The 14266-nt window shown below is 40.7% G+C and overlaps 1 protein-coding gene across 5 annotated transcripts in view; it reads left to right on the top strand.

Annotated features, from left to right (window-relative positions):
- The first annotated feature begins 434 nt into the window (after positions 1 to 434).
- ELAPOR2 (endosome-lysosome associated apoptosis and autophagy regulator family member 2) overlaps positions 435 to 14266 on the top strand; it is a 176300-nt gene continuing 162468 nt past the window's right edge. Inside the window, exon 1 of one of the 5 annotated variants that reach the window (XM_071094762.1) lies at positions 435 to 538. In XM_071094762.1, the coding sequence (XP_070950863.1) occupies positions 515 to 538 (24 nt within the window). In that variant the 5' untranslated portion in view covers positions 435 to 514. Of the gene's footprint in view, positions 704 to 14266 lie in introns of all 5 variants that reach the window. The other 4 variants (XM_024790942.2, XM_024790941.2, XM_071094763.1 and 1 more) reach the window with 4 other exon arrangements.

Genomic DNA, 14266 nt, shown 5'->3' with positions numbered 1-14266 from the left:
TCTGTGTGTTTGTGTGCAATGAGGAAAGTAGGGAGCTTTTTAAAGACCCGCCGCCAGAAAACAATGTCCTGATATCCTGTATTTACTCTAGCTTCATCCCGGGAGCGCCCCTCCCAGTGGGCCAAGGGGACCTGAGATACCCGACTCCACGGGGTCCCCAGCCTCTCTCGCCCTCTAGCGCGAGGCGAGAGCCTCGCATCCCCTGGGGACCCGCCGGGCTGGGCCGCAGCCCCCGTCCGCGCCACCTGCTCCCCAGCTCCCGCGTCCCCGCCCCGCGTCCCGCCCCCGCGCCGCGCCCGCGCCCGGCGGTCCCTCCCTCCGGCGTGACGGGAGCACCAGCGCTGGCTGCCCGGGCCGCGAGCGCAGCGGAGCTGTCAGCGGGCGGACAGGCAGGGGGCGGGGGAGCGGCGAGCCGAGAGCACAGCAGTCGCGGCCCGGGAGCCGGAGCCGGAGCTGCCGCTGCACCCCGGGAAGGCTGCCTTGCCGCCGGCCTGCCGACCGCGGCGGGACGAAGATGCTGTTCCGCTCCCGGGGGCCGGTACGGGGCAGGGGCCGGGGGCGGCCGGCGGAGGCTCCCCGCCGCGGGCGCTCGCCGCCCTGGAGCCCCGCCTGGATTTGCTGCTGGGCGCTCGCCGGCTGCCAGGCGGCCTGGGCTGGGGACCTGCCCTCCGCCTCCAGCCGCCCGCTTCCTCCTTGCCAGGAGGTGAGCAGCACCTGGTCCTCTACCTGGAGTTTGCGGGGGCGGGGGGAGAGCGCGGAAGATGAAGGCTGAGAGCGGTGCCTGTTTATTTCTGTTTGCCATCCCCTTTTCCTTTGCTTGGAGAACAGGGGCTTTCGTTTGCTTCGAGGGGTGAAGTTGCCCGGCCCGGTAGCTGGCCCGGAGAGGATGTGTGACTTCGCTGTCTCTCGGGGGATGCTTTTCTGTCTGCGCTCGTGTGTTTTGGGGGCTCTGCAGGACTTTGCGGCGTCCTTTTTGGAGAGCCAGGTTTGAGGACCTGGGGTCGAGGGAAAGATTTCAGGAAGGGGAGGAGACTGGGGAAGCCCCACCAGTGGGATTTGGAGAACCATCTCATCACAGCTTTTCCAGAGAGCCAGACACAGACACCGGAGGATTTCCCGCTCCTCCTCCCCCTGTCTCCACTCCTCTGTCTCTGCAAACGCCTTCGTCCCTGCACTCCCCTGCCCTCAGCTTCCTGATTCAGGCCCTGTGGGTTTGCTAAGCCAATGTGTGGTGTCACTTAGCATCCTTCTGACAAAATGTGGATTTGAATTTGGAAAAAGAAAAAAAAAAAAGAGTATGTATTTGGTAGAGAAGAGGCAGGTTGATGATGGGGAAAATTAGAAAAGACAAAGTGAATATGCTCCTTTTGGGAGGTGCTTTATCACCTGGCTGAAGTGTTGCCGCGATATATTTTATAGCTTGAGATTATTGTTGATTTTAGGTCAAAAAGGATAAGCTATGGGTGATGAGATTTTTCTCTGGTTTTTAGAAGAACGAGACAGTGTGCCAAAAATTTACAGGGGGTGTCATTGGTACTTGTATTGGGTGTTTTATCTTTCCATTTAGTGTTCCAGAAAGTGCATCCTCTTAATGAAAATCAGTGAGGGGAAGGAAGCAACATTTCTGACCTAATTTGATTGTGTTGAGAGGATATGTGGAATAGATACTGTTTTTAGGAAGATTGTTAGGAATCTGGGCGATGGGTCATTTTAATTAATGTAGCAAAAATAGATTAGCCAAATAGCCCCTCTGGGAAGAAAGGCCAGACCCTGTTCTTTGTGTATGTTGCTATAACTTCCGAATTTTACCGAGACTTGAATTACAGAGTATCTGTATTCTAGACATCGTCCATCATCTATGGATTTTCATCTTTCTCTCCTACAGTACAGGTCCCAGGACAGACTGAAATGAAAGAGAATCGGATCAAAGGCTTGTGTGTGAACACACAGCAATGTTGTAATTGGGCAAATCAGGACAAGAGCTCAACAAACAGCTGTGTTTAATTCTAGGGTTTTTTTTTTTTTTTTAATAGTATAATGAGCTTAATCTGTATTCTACAACTTTATGTATCACCTGGGAATAATCCATTATTCCAGGTTTCCACAGAAAGCTGCTTCTTGGACATCTCGGATTGAACAGTTGTGACAAGATAAATTTTATCCTCCAGCCCCCAACTTCTAATATGCAGAATGTATGTTTCTAAACTGAAAAGTCTTAAGCTTCTCATAACATCGATTCTTAATAATGAAAATCTGCTTGAAGTAGGTGAAGGTCAGAGCCAGTAGAGATGATGCCTTTGGTCTCTACAACTAGACTAATCTTTTAGATGAACACATGTCCTACACATGTATACCTAGAAAGAAGAGTCTGCAATCTAAAACAAAGATTGAAAGGAGGGGCAGATAGATGACAGAAGGTTCAGGAAGGCTGAGTTCACTTAATCCCAGGTCCTTATTGCATTGGCTTTAGAAATTGCATGTGACTCATCCTTTGAGATCTGAAATTTACATTTTCTTTCTGAAAAATGAGAAAAAATATATAAGAGGACGCTATTGAGCCTGCCTTTGGCTGTATGTTTTTATAAATGGTAATGCACAGATCCATTTATGTTCTTCCTGATGACTGACAAGTAAGAGGACCTGCTGGGAGTTAGAGGTTCCTTGGAAGTAGAAGAGACCTAGTGACCTTCCAGTGGTTGAATCTATTTGATATCTGATCTAACCAGTGGAACTAATTTACAGAATTGGTCATTGTTTTTCTCTGACATTGTTTTTAAGAGGAAAGTGGGGAGGGCAAGTTATTTTCAGGCTTTGAAGGTAAGGGAATGTTTGTGCCGGGGGATGGGGAAAGGGTATCCTCTTGAGCTCAGCCCTTTCCTCTGAATACAGTTAATGGGATTGTGGGCTAAACAACTGTGAATAAAGACACAGTTGAAGTAACTACTCTGTGTTCACTTCTGCTCGTTTGTTGTTTCCCACTTTTTATTAACATTAAAGGAGACAAATGCCACAAAGGACAGATTATGCAGTGGGGAATAGAGTGAGGGCAGTTAAAGTGAGTGGTTTTTAGGCTGAAAGCTAAAACCAACTCTCAATATGAGAGAATGCTGAGGAGTATAGAAAAAGCTATAGGCCATTTTGAACCTCATTTTCCCCCAGTAGTTTGCGTCACCCTCATTTATTAATACTTTTATAGAAGTAGTCATGTTTAATAAAGTTACATAAACTCTGATTTTCCTGCCTGGTTTCAGAGGAAAGCAACTAAAGGAAGAGAAGTGCAGAGAACTGGCCTGGGAGTCATCCAGTTATAATTGCCTGAGTTCAGAAAAAAGGCCCTGCAAAAACTAGGTTATGGGTAAAAGTTACATTTAGATTTTTGCAGAGGATTGGACTCTGGGGTGAAACTCATAAAATGTAGGTTCCTTCGTCAAAGTCTTTGGATTATGGAGTCGAAAGGGGGAGAAAAATTGTGTTGGAATGTTCAGCTGGTGATCAGATCAGCAGTGTGGAAGCACACGCACAAACAGGAAGCGATCGTTTGGGAGACAGAAATAAAAGGAAAGTCAGTGTGCCAGCAGATGAAGTACAAGAATAGGATGTGACTTTGGAAAATGGTATTCAAAGGAAAAAAATGAGGCCTGGACATCAGAAAGTATAGAATTCCTCAGGTTTTTGTATGGGGTGAACTTATAAAAGGTAAATCTTGTTTGGGTTTCTTGGCCTGTGTTTCACTTGTAAAATGTTACTGATAAAACATGACCAATTATTTGTATTATGAGGATGAAATGAGATTAATATAAGGTAAAGGAGAAATATAAATGTGAGGGTTGGTTAGTGCTGGATTAGTAGAGCTAGATCCTGATGTTTTGGGAAGAGTCTACAGTGAGACTCCAGAGGTTCCTAGGATAGGCCCATCCAAGACTTAGCATGACATTTTTGACTCAGTGAATAATAGGACTTAATGGGGCTGCCAGAGCAAAAAATCATAAAGGCCAACAGATGACTCAGAGTTGCAGTAAGTTATCAGAAGATAGAAGAGTGCATGAGAGTAAAAAGAACAGAACTAATTGGATTATGTCTGTATTATTTACATTTGGTAAATTAAATCACCAAATAGCTGATTCTTAGTTCACTGCTCTAAAATCTTACATAATGCAGTTCTGCTGTTCTCATTGACTACTGAGTGATGAGTTTTGCTAACAGTTTTTGTTCCACATTCAGTTTATACCATGTGCTAGGCAAAATGTCAGATATGAAATTAGTGATTTAAAGAATATAATTTAATTGAATAAGGATGAGACAGATATGTAAACAAACATTGCAATTAAGTGATTTGAAGCCATGAAAGAAGCACGGGACCATCATATCTACTGGGGGGAATCAGAAAAGGCCCTATGGAGGAAGTGAATGAGACTTAATTGGTAAGTAGGAATTTGCCAAGCAGACAAAGGTCAGATGTGAGTGTAGGCTAGTTTGGGGGAAAGACATTTCAGGTGTAGAGCACAGATTGAAAAAGGGCAGAAACATTAAACAGCATTGTATTGTAATTGGTTCTAACTGGAGTACAGCGTGCAATGAGAAGCTTAATGAGAGATGAATCTGAAAGGCAGGCAGGAGCCTATCATAAGGGACCTTATATCACACTAAGAAGCTGGTCTTCATTTGGTAGGCAATCGGATGCAGTAGTAGGACTTCAAAAAAGAGGAGTAGTATGCTTTAGATAGAATTGGCAGTGAATGGATGCAGAGGGTGAGAGAATTAAACATTCTAACTTGATTAGAGGATGGTGCCTCTTAACCTCCCTGAGAAGAAATGTGAAAGATGGGATAAAGAGCTTGGTTCTTATGTAGAGCTGTTGAGTAGAGCTGTTTTTATGTAGAGCTGTTGAGTAGGCAGTTAGGTATTAGGCCCTCTTCCTCAGGGGCATGGTGTGGGCTGGTGTGGTGACCTGTGAATAACTTGAATGAAAGACATTGTTGAAATTACTGGATTGGCTGAGATCATGCAGGGAGTGAGAACAAAGAGGGCTGAAGATAGGACTTGGGTTTTACCTACATGAAAGGAGACAGAAACCAAGGAGTTCACAAAGGAGACATGTAGCAATGGCTGGTAAAGGAGAAATGTGAGTGTGGAGTTGTGGGAAAAAGAAAAGCCTGAGAAGAAGATAGGGCTCATTGTGTGTCAGTTGCCCAGTGAAATCCAAATAATGACGACTGAAGAGAGAAGATTGAATTTTGCAATTAGGTCATTGGTGCTCAGCACCAGAGTAGTTCCTGTGGGATGGTGGAGATGGGTTGAGTGTTAACTGGGAGGTGAGATGGTGGCAATGGAGTAGAATTGTGTTACAGAACCTTCCTAGATTTGGTAAGCTACTGGGTCTTCAAAATCCATATAAACCACAAGACCTGTAATGGTCATGTTTTTAGTTTCAGAACTTGATGGGCACAGTTGAGAAACATCCTTTCTGTAGGAAGTCCCTGAAGGTCATGGGCTATGGGTGAAGCTGTCAGAGGTTCTAGACTCACATTGTTATTGAAGGAGTTAGGATTCAGCCTCGGTTTTCAAGCAGTTAACGTAATTATTCTTGCCTGTTAATGCCTGGGGAGGTGAATTTTCCATTTCAAGTTCTTATGCTTAGAATCATTTCTCATGTTTTAGGCAAATGAGAGCAAGTATTCACACCATCAATATTTACAATGTAAAACCAAGAGTTGACAGATCTGTGAAGTGTCATATTTTAGCACAAGGGATGGAAATAGCAGAGCATAGTATAGAGTGGCACGTTTTCCTATCATAGTGTCTTCTTCAGCAGAGTCTTGCATCTTATAATAATTCTTTATTGTCAGAAAACACCAGCCACATTTTGGTTGCTTTTCTTTTCTCTTGAAGAAACCATGGATTATTCTCTTTCCTTTCTGCCTTTCATCATCTGTGTTCTATGTAATATTTCAATATTCAACATATATTTATCATGGACTTATATAGCAGGTATTGACAGTGAATGGATGAACAAAACATAGGCCCCGGCTCCATGGAGCTTTGTAATCTCAGGGGAGTAGGTTTAAAACAAAACCACACATCATGCAATTACATTTGCCATAAGTACTATGATGGAAAATTTCTGTGTGCAGTGAGAATGAATAGCCATCCTAGTTAGGGCTGGGAGCAGGTGGATTACCAGGAAAAGATGTTTAAGGTAAGATCCAAAGGATGAGTAGGAGTTAGCTAGATGTAGGTTGTGGGTGATGGTGAGAGAACAGCTCTTGACAGAGGAAGCCTCCTGACCTAGATCCATCCCTATAGCCTATCTTTTCCTGGACTAGTAAAAACAAAGGATATTTTCTCTTCTTTGAATTCTAGTCACAGCCTATTGTTTACTCACTGGCACATATATGCTGTTCCACAAGTGTTTTGCACACACAGCCCCCCCCGCCCAACTGCCATATAGATGAATGAGTTGTGCTCTCTACAAGAGCACCCAGCTAAAGGGTTGTAAGAGCAAGAATCCATCCATTTCTCAGCATGCTTAGCTATATGTCCTGGCACAGGTCTGCATTTACCTGGAAGAAGGGATACCTTTTTCTAGTTCATATTCCCAGAGGGGGGGTCACTATTTTCTAAATCACACAAAGGCGCCATTTGTTTTACCAGAGGCTTTGAATACACAAATGTTCTCTCTCCCCTAGTATATGATATGTTCATTGAGGGCAGGGATTATATCATCTTATTAGCAAACAGTAGTATCTTTTCATTTAAGGCATTTTGGGGGTTTTAAAAATGAGTAAGACATATGTCCTTCTCTCTGGGAGCACTAATCACTGCCTTAAAAATATAGTAAGTGAATAGTTTCTGCTTTTTCAGTTATAAACAGGAATTGATCTTTATGCTACATTTAATTCTAATGAACGTCTCCTCTTGGTTGTGCCAGATTTAAGACCCTGAAATAAACCCTAGTGGTCAGTTCGGGCAAAGTGGCCCACACCTGTAATCCCAACATTTTGGAAGGCTGAGGCAGGTAAATCGCTTGAGCCAAGCAGTTTAAGACCATCCTGGGCAACATAGCAAGACCTTGTCTCTATACAGAATAAAAAAATTAGCTGGGTGTGGTGGCGTGGGCCTGTAGTCCCAGCTACTTGGGATGCTGAGGTGGGAGAATCGATTGAGCCTGGGAGGTTGAGGCTGCAGGGAGCTGTGATTGTGCTACTGCATCCCAGTCTGGGTGACAGAGCAAGACCCTGTCTCAAAAAAACAAAACATACCCTGTGATCAGAATATACTGAAGTTGATTCTCAACTTAGTTTACAACTCAAGTTGAAAGTACATTTATTATCCTTTTTCAAAATGTTGCTTTTATAAGCTCTTTTCTCTAGGTTAGTAGTCCACAAAGTGAGATCCTAGGACCAGCAGTGTCAACGTTAGTTAAGAACTTGTTAGAAATGTAAGTGCTTGGTTCCTGCACACAACCTACTAAAACAGAAACCCTGGGATTCAAGCCCAGCAAGAACCATTGCACTCAGTATAAAGAAAGGAAATGATATGGTTTGTCTGTGTCACCACCCAAATCTCATCTTGAATTCCCATGTGTTGTGGGAGGGACCTGGTGGGAGTTAACTGAATCATGGGGACAGGTATTTTACATGCTGTTCTCATGATAGTGAATAAGTTTCATAAGATCTGATGGTTTCGTAAGGGGGAGTTTCCCTGCACAAGCTCTCTTCTCTTGTCTGCCACCGTGTGAGATGTGCCTTTCACCTTCTACAGTGATTGTGAGGCCTCCCCAGCCATCTGAAACTATAGGTCCATTAAACCTCTTCTTTTGTAAATTGCCCAGGCTTGGGTATGTCTTTATCAGCAGCGTGAAAGTGGGCTAATACAGAAATACAGTTTAGTTGCCTGAAGGGACCCATTTCATTGCTAAAATTCCCTAAACTGTCACCCTAGCTTACTTCTTGCTTCTGTAGGATGTCTTAGAAACTCCTTAAATAATCACATCAAATGGACCGTGAGATTCTCTCATTACCATGAAGTATACCAGCAAGCATTTCTTAATTATCTTTTATATGTCAGGAATTATGCAAGATGCTGGTGATAAAACAGGATGCAGAGAATATTGTCATCGTTCGCCAGGAGATCATAGCCTGATAGAAGTCACAAATATGGAAATTAATAAACACCTCTTTGAGATTGACATTAAAATAGAAAAATATGGGATTATTAAGAAAGTATGGTTAGCCTTCTTGGTAAATGTTTTCCAATGTTTGCTACTTATGGGAGAATGATGTTTACATTTTTGTCCAACTGCAAAGTAGTGTCTTGTTATAGGACAAGCAGTATTGAAGGTATTTAAGAATCTGATGTAAAGGTGAGCCCTGCCACTGGTTTATGTGACCTTGAACAAATTAGCCCCTTTAAATCTTTTCTTGTCTGAAAATGGAGAGAGTAAAACCTGTCTTACCTATGTTAGAATTGCTGTGAGTTCAAGCTAATGCATTTGCAAGCGCTTTGTAAATTCTAATGCAGTCGCCAATATTAGTTATTATTCTCATGTAAGTGAAGAATAGTGTTTCTCAGGAGGTGCACTGAAGTGTGAAAGACATGGGATATGGATAGGGAAATTTGTTTACTTTCAAAAATATTTTATAGGAGAACTTTTTCTAACTATAAAAGTTATGCGTTGTGAAACCTTGGACCCAGTTGATTGTTCTGTCATCACTGAAATTTACTTGGCTTCAAGCACCCCAAACTCTCTTGGTTTTTCTCTTAATCCATTGTAATCTCTCTCAGTTTTTGCCAGTTTCTCCTGACATCTTGACGTTACCATGTTCCAGCAATTTATTCTTGGCCCTCCTGTCTTTTCTGTCATCCTCACACTCCTAGTGATGTCGGGAGTCTCTTGGCTTTAAATATCACTTCACGTGGATAGCTCCCAAATTTACACCTCCTTTGTGGACCATCCCCTGGAATCCTATTAGGCATAGCATTGATATCACCACTTGTGTAAGTACCTTAAATCTGACATGTCCCAAACTGAACTCCTGACATTTTCCCCAAACCTACTCCTTGCATAGTTTTCTCCATTTAATGGCAACACCTTTTCTTCTGGTTGCTCATGTCTAGAACTCTGGAATCTCCACTGACGTCTTTTCTCCTCCATCCTACATCCATCCTATCGGCAAATCCTCATCACAATAGCTGAATCAGAACTTCTCATCACTTCTCCTGTAATTTCTGGACCATACCACCATTGTGTCTTGCCAGGACTATCACTGTAACTTTCCATCTTGATGTCACAGTGCAGCTCAGAGATAGCATCAAAATATAAGTTTAAAACTGTCATTCGTTTGCTCAACACCCTTCCAAGAATTCATTAATACAAGACTGTATCAGGCCGTTCTTGCATTGCTGTAAAAAAATACCCGAGATTGGGTACTTTATAAAGAAAAGATGTTTAATTGGCTCATGGTTCTGGAGGCTTTACAGGAAGCACAGTGTTGGTGGTTGCTGGGCCTCTAGGGAGGCCTCAAGAAGCTTACAATCATGGTGGAAGGCAAAGGGAGAGCAGGGACATCCCATGGTAAAAGCAGGAGCAAGAGTGAGTGGAGTGGGAGGTACCACATATTTTTAGATGACCAGATCTCGATCTCCTGAGAACTCACTATTGCAAAAAGAGCACCAAGTCATAAGCATTCCGCCCCCATGATCCAGACACCTCCCACCAGACCCCACCTTCAGCATTGGGGATTAAAATTCAACATGAGATTTGGGTGGTGACAAATATCCGAACTATATCAAAGGTCCAACCTAATCTGACCTCCATGAAGCCTTTAATGTCACCTCTTATTACTCTCCCTCTTTTAGTTTATTTTGTGCTTCTATAAGAGAATACCATAGACTGGGTAATTTATAATGAACAGTAATTTATTTGCCTCCAGGTTCAGGAGGTAGGGAAGTCCAAGATCCAGGTGGGGACCTCCTTGCTATGTCATACCATGGTAAAAGGCCAAGGGCAAGAAAGAAAGAGAAAGAGAACAAGTGCAAGATGGGGCCTGAACTCTATTTTATAAGGAACCTATTCCTGAAGTTTGCTGTCAGTCATTTATGAGGATGGAGCCCTCATGAACCAACACCTCCCATTAGGCCCCACCTCCATCACCACGTTTGGGATAAAGTTTCTAACATATCAACCTTCAGGGACACATTCAAACCATAGAACTCCCCATTTTTCATTTTGCTTCAGCCAGCCCAATCTCCTTGTTCTTTCTAGAATGTGTTATGTATGCTCCTTTCTCAAGGCCTCTGTACTGGGTCTTTTCTGCCTGGAACTCTTTTCATTCAGGTATTTACTTGGCTTTGTCCCTCATGCACTTCGGGTTTCCACTCAATTGTCATTTTGTCGGTAAGGCTTTCCCTGGCTACCTATTTAAAATTGCAATCCCTTCCTCTCAATCTACATTTCATGCTTTTGTTTTTCTCTATAGCCCTTTTAACATCCATAATAATATATATTTTCATTGTTTATTTGATTTGTATGACTTCACATTCCGTCAATAAATTGTAAGCTCCATACAGATAATAGTTTTCTTTTTAAAAAGACACTACTATTTCCCTAGCACCTTGAAGAGTGCCTGGAACTTAGTAGGTATTCAATAAATGCTTGTTGAATGAATGTGTAAATTTAATTTTGGGCATGTAGGCTGTTTTTAATTTTATGTTGTATAATCAAAACAGTATTATAATCAGTGTTTGTTATAATCAAAAACAATGCAAAACACTGTCTGAATTTCTAATTAATTGAGATGATTACTTGTAGCAGAAAAGTTAGATTGAAGGACATAAACTGTATCCCCTGGACAGCACTGAAAACTGTTATGATCATTACTAATTTGATGGTAAAAAATGCTATTTCATTGGGACAATTGACATTTAAACATTTTTTAATTTTTAATTTTTGTGGGTACGTAGTAGGTATATATATGGTACATGAGATTGTTTTGATACAGGCATGCAATGTGAAATAATCACATCATCAAGAATGAGTTATCTGTCCCCTCAAGCATTTATCCTTTGTGTTACAATTAAGTTACAGTCCTTCAGTTATTTAAAAATGTACAATTAAACTTACTATTTACTATAGTCACACTGTTGTGGCATCAAATAATAGGACTTATTTAATTTTTCTATCTTTTTTTGTACCAATGATCCAACCTCCCTTCCAAGCCCCCCTGCCCCCAATACCCTTCCCAGTCTCTGGTAACTATTCTTCTACTCTCTCTATGAGTTCACTTGTTTTGATTTTTAGATAGACAAATGAGAACATGCGATGTGTGTCTTTCTGTGCCTAGCTTATTTCACTTAACATAATTACCTCCAATTCTATCCATGTTGTTGCAAATTCTATCCATGTTGTTGCAAATGACAGAATCTCATTCTTTTTTTGTGGCTGAATAGTACTCCATTGGGTATACGTACCACATTTTCTTTTCTTTTTTTTTTTTGGATGAAGTCTGCTTTTTTTTGGATGAAGTCAGTGGTGACAGTGGGCATCTTTGTTGTTCAAGATCTTAGAGGAAAGGCTTTCAGTTTTTCCCCATTTGGTGTGACACTTACTGTGGGCCTGTTTTATATGGCTTTTTATTATGTTGAGGTATGTTCCTTCTATACCCAGTTTTTAATTTTTTTATCATAAAGGAATGTTGAATTTTATTAAATGCTTTTTCAGCATCAATTGAAATGATCTTGTAGCTTTTATCCTTCATTCTGTTGATTCAATGTATCACATTGATTTATTTGCATATGTTGAATTGTCTTTGCATCCCAGGGATAAATCTCACTTAGTCATGATGAATGATCCTTCTAATGTGTCGTTGAATTCAGTTTGCTAGTATTTTGTTGAGGATTTCTACATCAATATTCATCGGAGATATTGGCCTGTAGTTTTTTTTTTTCTTATGTGTCTTTGTCTGGTTTTGGTATCGTGGTAATATTAGCCTTATAGAATGAGTTTGGAAGTATTCTCTCCTCTTATATTTTCAAAATAGCTTGAGTAGGATTGGGATTATTTCATCTTGAAATGTTTGGTAGGATTCAGCAGTGAAGCCATGGGGTCCCAGGCTTTTCTTTACTGGGAAATTTTTTATTATGGCTTTGATCTCATTGGTATTGGTCTGTTCAGGTTTTGGACTTCTTCCTGGTTTAGTCTCAGTAGGTTGTATGAGTCTAGGAATTTGTCCACTTCTTTTAGGTTTTCCAGTTTTTTGGCATATAGTTGCTCATAGTAGTCTCTAATGATCCTTTGCATTTCTGCAGTATCAGTTATAATGTCTTCTTTTTCATTTCTGATTTTATTTGTATCTTTTTTTCTTAGTCTAGCTAAAGTTTTGTTAATTTTGTTTAACGTTTCAAAAAAACAACTTTTTGTTTCATTGATCTTTTGTATTTTTTTCATTTCATTTATTTCTGCTGTGATTTTTATTATTTTCTATTAATTTTGGGTTTGGTTTGCTGTTGCTTTTCTGGTTCATTAAGATACATCATTAGATTGTTTATTTGAAGTTTTTTTTTTCTTTTTTGATGTAGACACTTATAGCTATAAATTTCCCTCTTAATACTGCTTTTGCTGTATCCCGTAAGTTTTGGTATGTTGTATTTCCATTACTATTTGTTTTAAGGAATTTTTCAATTTTCTTCTCAATTTCTTCATTGACCTACTGGTCATTCAGGAGCATATTGTTTAATTTGCATGTATTTGTATAGTTTCCAAAATTCCTCTTGTTATTAATTTCTAGTTTTATTCCACTGTGGTCACAGAAGCTGCTTGATATTATTTCAGTCTTTTGAATGTATTAAGACTTATTTTGTGACCTAACGTGCATTTCTTTAATCACTTATGAAAGTCAATATTTTTTGTGTCACTTAGCTTTTTGTATTTCACTTTTTGTGAGATTTCCTATGTAGGTGTTTGCACCATTATGTATACAAGCTCTTAGTATAATAAGGATAATATATATTTCCCTAGACTTTTTCTTATCTGTGTGTTTTGAGACATAAAATATCCAGAGAAAGCAATTATTTAGTCCATAAAAAGGTATATGGAATTACTTCCCTTAACATATCAAACAGTAATACATTTTAATTTCCAAAAAGAATGTTTGTTACATAATACCTTATTAAATTGTTACAAAATATGAAGGCTTTCAGGTGTTTGTCTGAGAAAAATATGGATGCAGCTACAAAGTTACCAAGAATTCTTGTGCTTGCATTGGTATTCTTTGTTCTAAGATTGTGTTTTAGATATTTCATGACTATTCATTCTCTGTTACTTCTTTTTCAGTTGCCATTCATATGTTTATTAGCTCATCTAGCATGTACCTCTCTCATAGGAAAAATTATAGGATAGTCTATGATGATAGTACAGATGGGTTAAGTGCTATGATGGAGTCATTCACAGGGTTGTATAGAAGCACAGAGAAGAGGCAACTAAATCAGACTAAAGGAACTCTGGTGTCAGAGCAAGTGATGTTTCAGCTGAGTTTGGAAGGATTTATAGAAGTGCTTTACAGGATGCACAGAGACCACAACATCTCACTAAAAGAAAATAACATGTATAACATCAAAGAGGAATTAAATAATAATATAATTTCAAGGGCCAACTTGAAGGACACATGGGCAGTGGTGGCAGAAGGTGTCAGAAACTGAAGGTCTTGTGAGGCAAGCTGTGAAGCGCTATTAACATCAAATTAGAAAGATTATTCTGTTGGCAAATGAAGGAACATAGAAGGGAAATCACATTGGATGCAGGAAGATCAGTTAGGAGACTCTTGCCTCTCTCATGGGGAGAAAATAACAAACAGAACTAAACACATGACAGTATGAATGGAGAGGGAGAGAATAGATGGATTTGACAGCTATTAAAGACGTCTTATTTTCAGGAATCTGCAACCGAGCGATACATTTCAGACTACCATGACTTGTAAGTTTTTGGTCTAAGTAGATGCTGCTGTCTTTTATTGAGATAAAAAAAATCGAGAGAAGGAAAAGGAGGAGGTCATGATGTGGGAGGCGAGGCGGGAAATAGGATGAGTTCAGCATTGGACATCCTGAGTTTATAGTACTCCAGGCACACACAAACAGTGCTCTCCCGAAGACAGGTGGATGTACAGGAGTGCAGCTGAGAGACAACTTGGGAGCCATGAGTACATAAGAGGTAATTGAAGCCATTGATGTTGATGAGGTCACAGGCTCTGAGCATATAGCAAGAGCACTGTGT

This window comes from Macaca nemestrina, chromosome 4 (genome assembly GCF_043159975.1).
Source record: "Macaca nemestrina isolate mMacNem1 chromosome 4, mMacNem.hap1, whole genome shotgun sequence".
Taxonomy (NCBI): Eukaryota; Metazoa; Chordata; class Mammalia; order Primates; family Cercopithecidae; genus Macaca; species Macaca nemestrina.
This window is presented reverse-complemented; position numbering and strand designations above follow the sequence as displayed.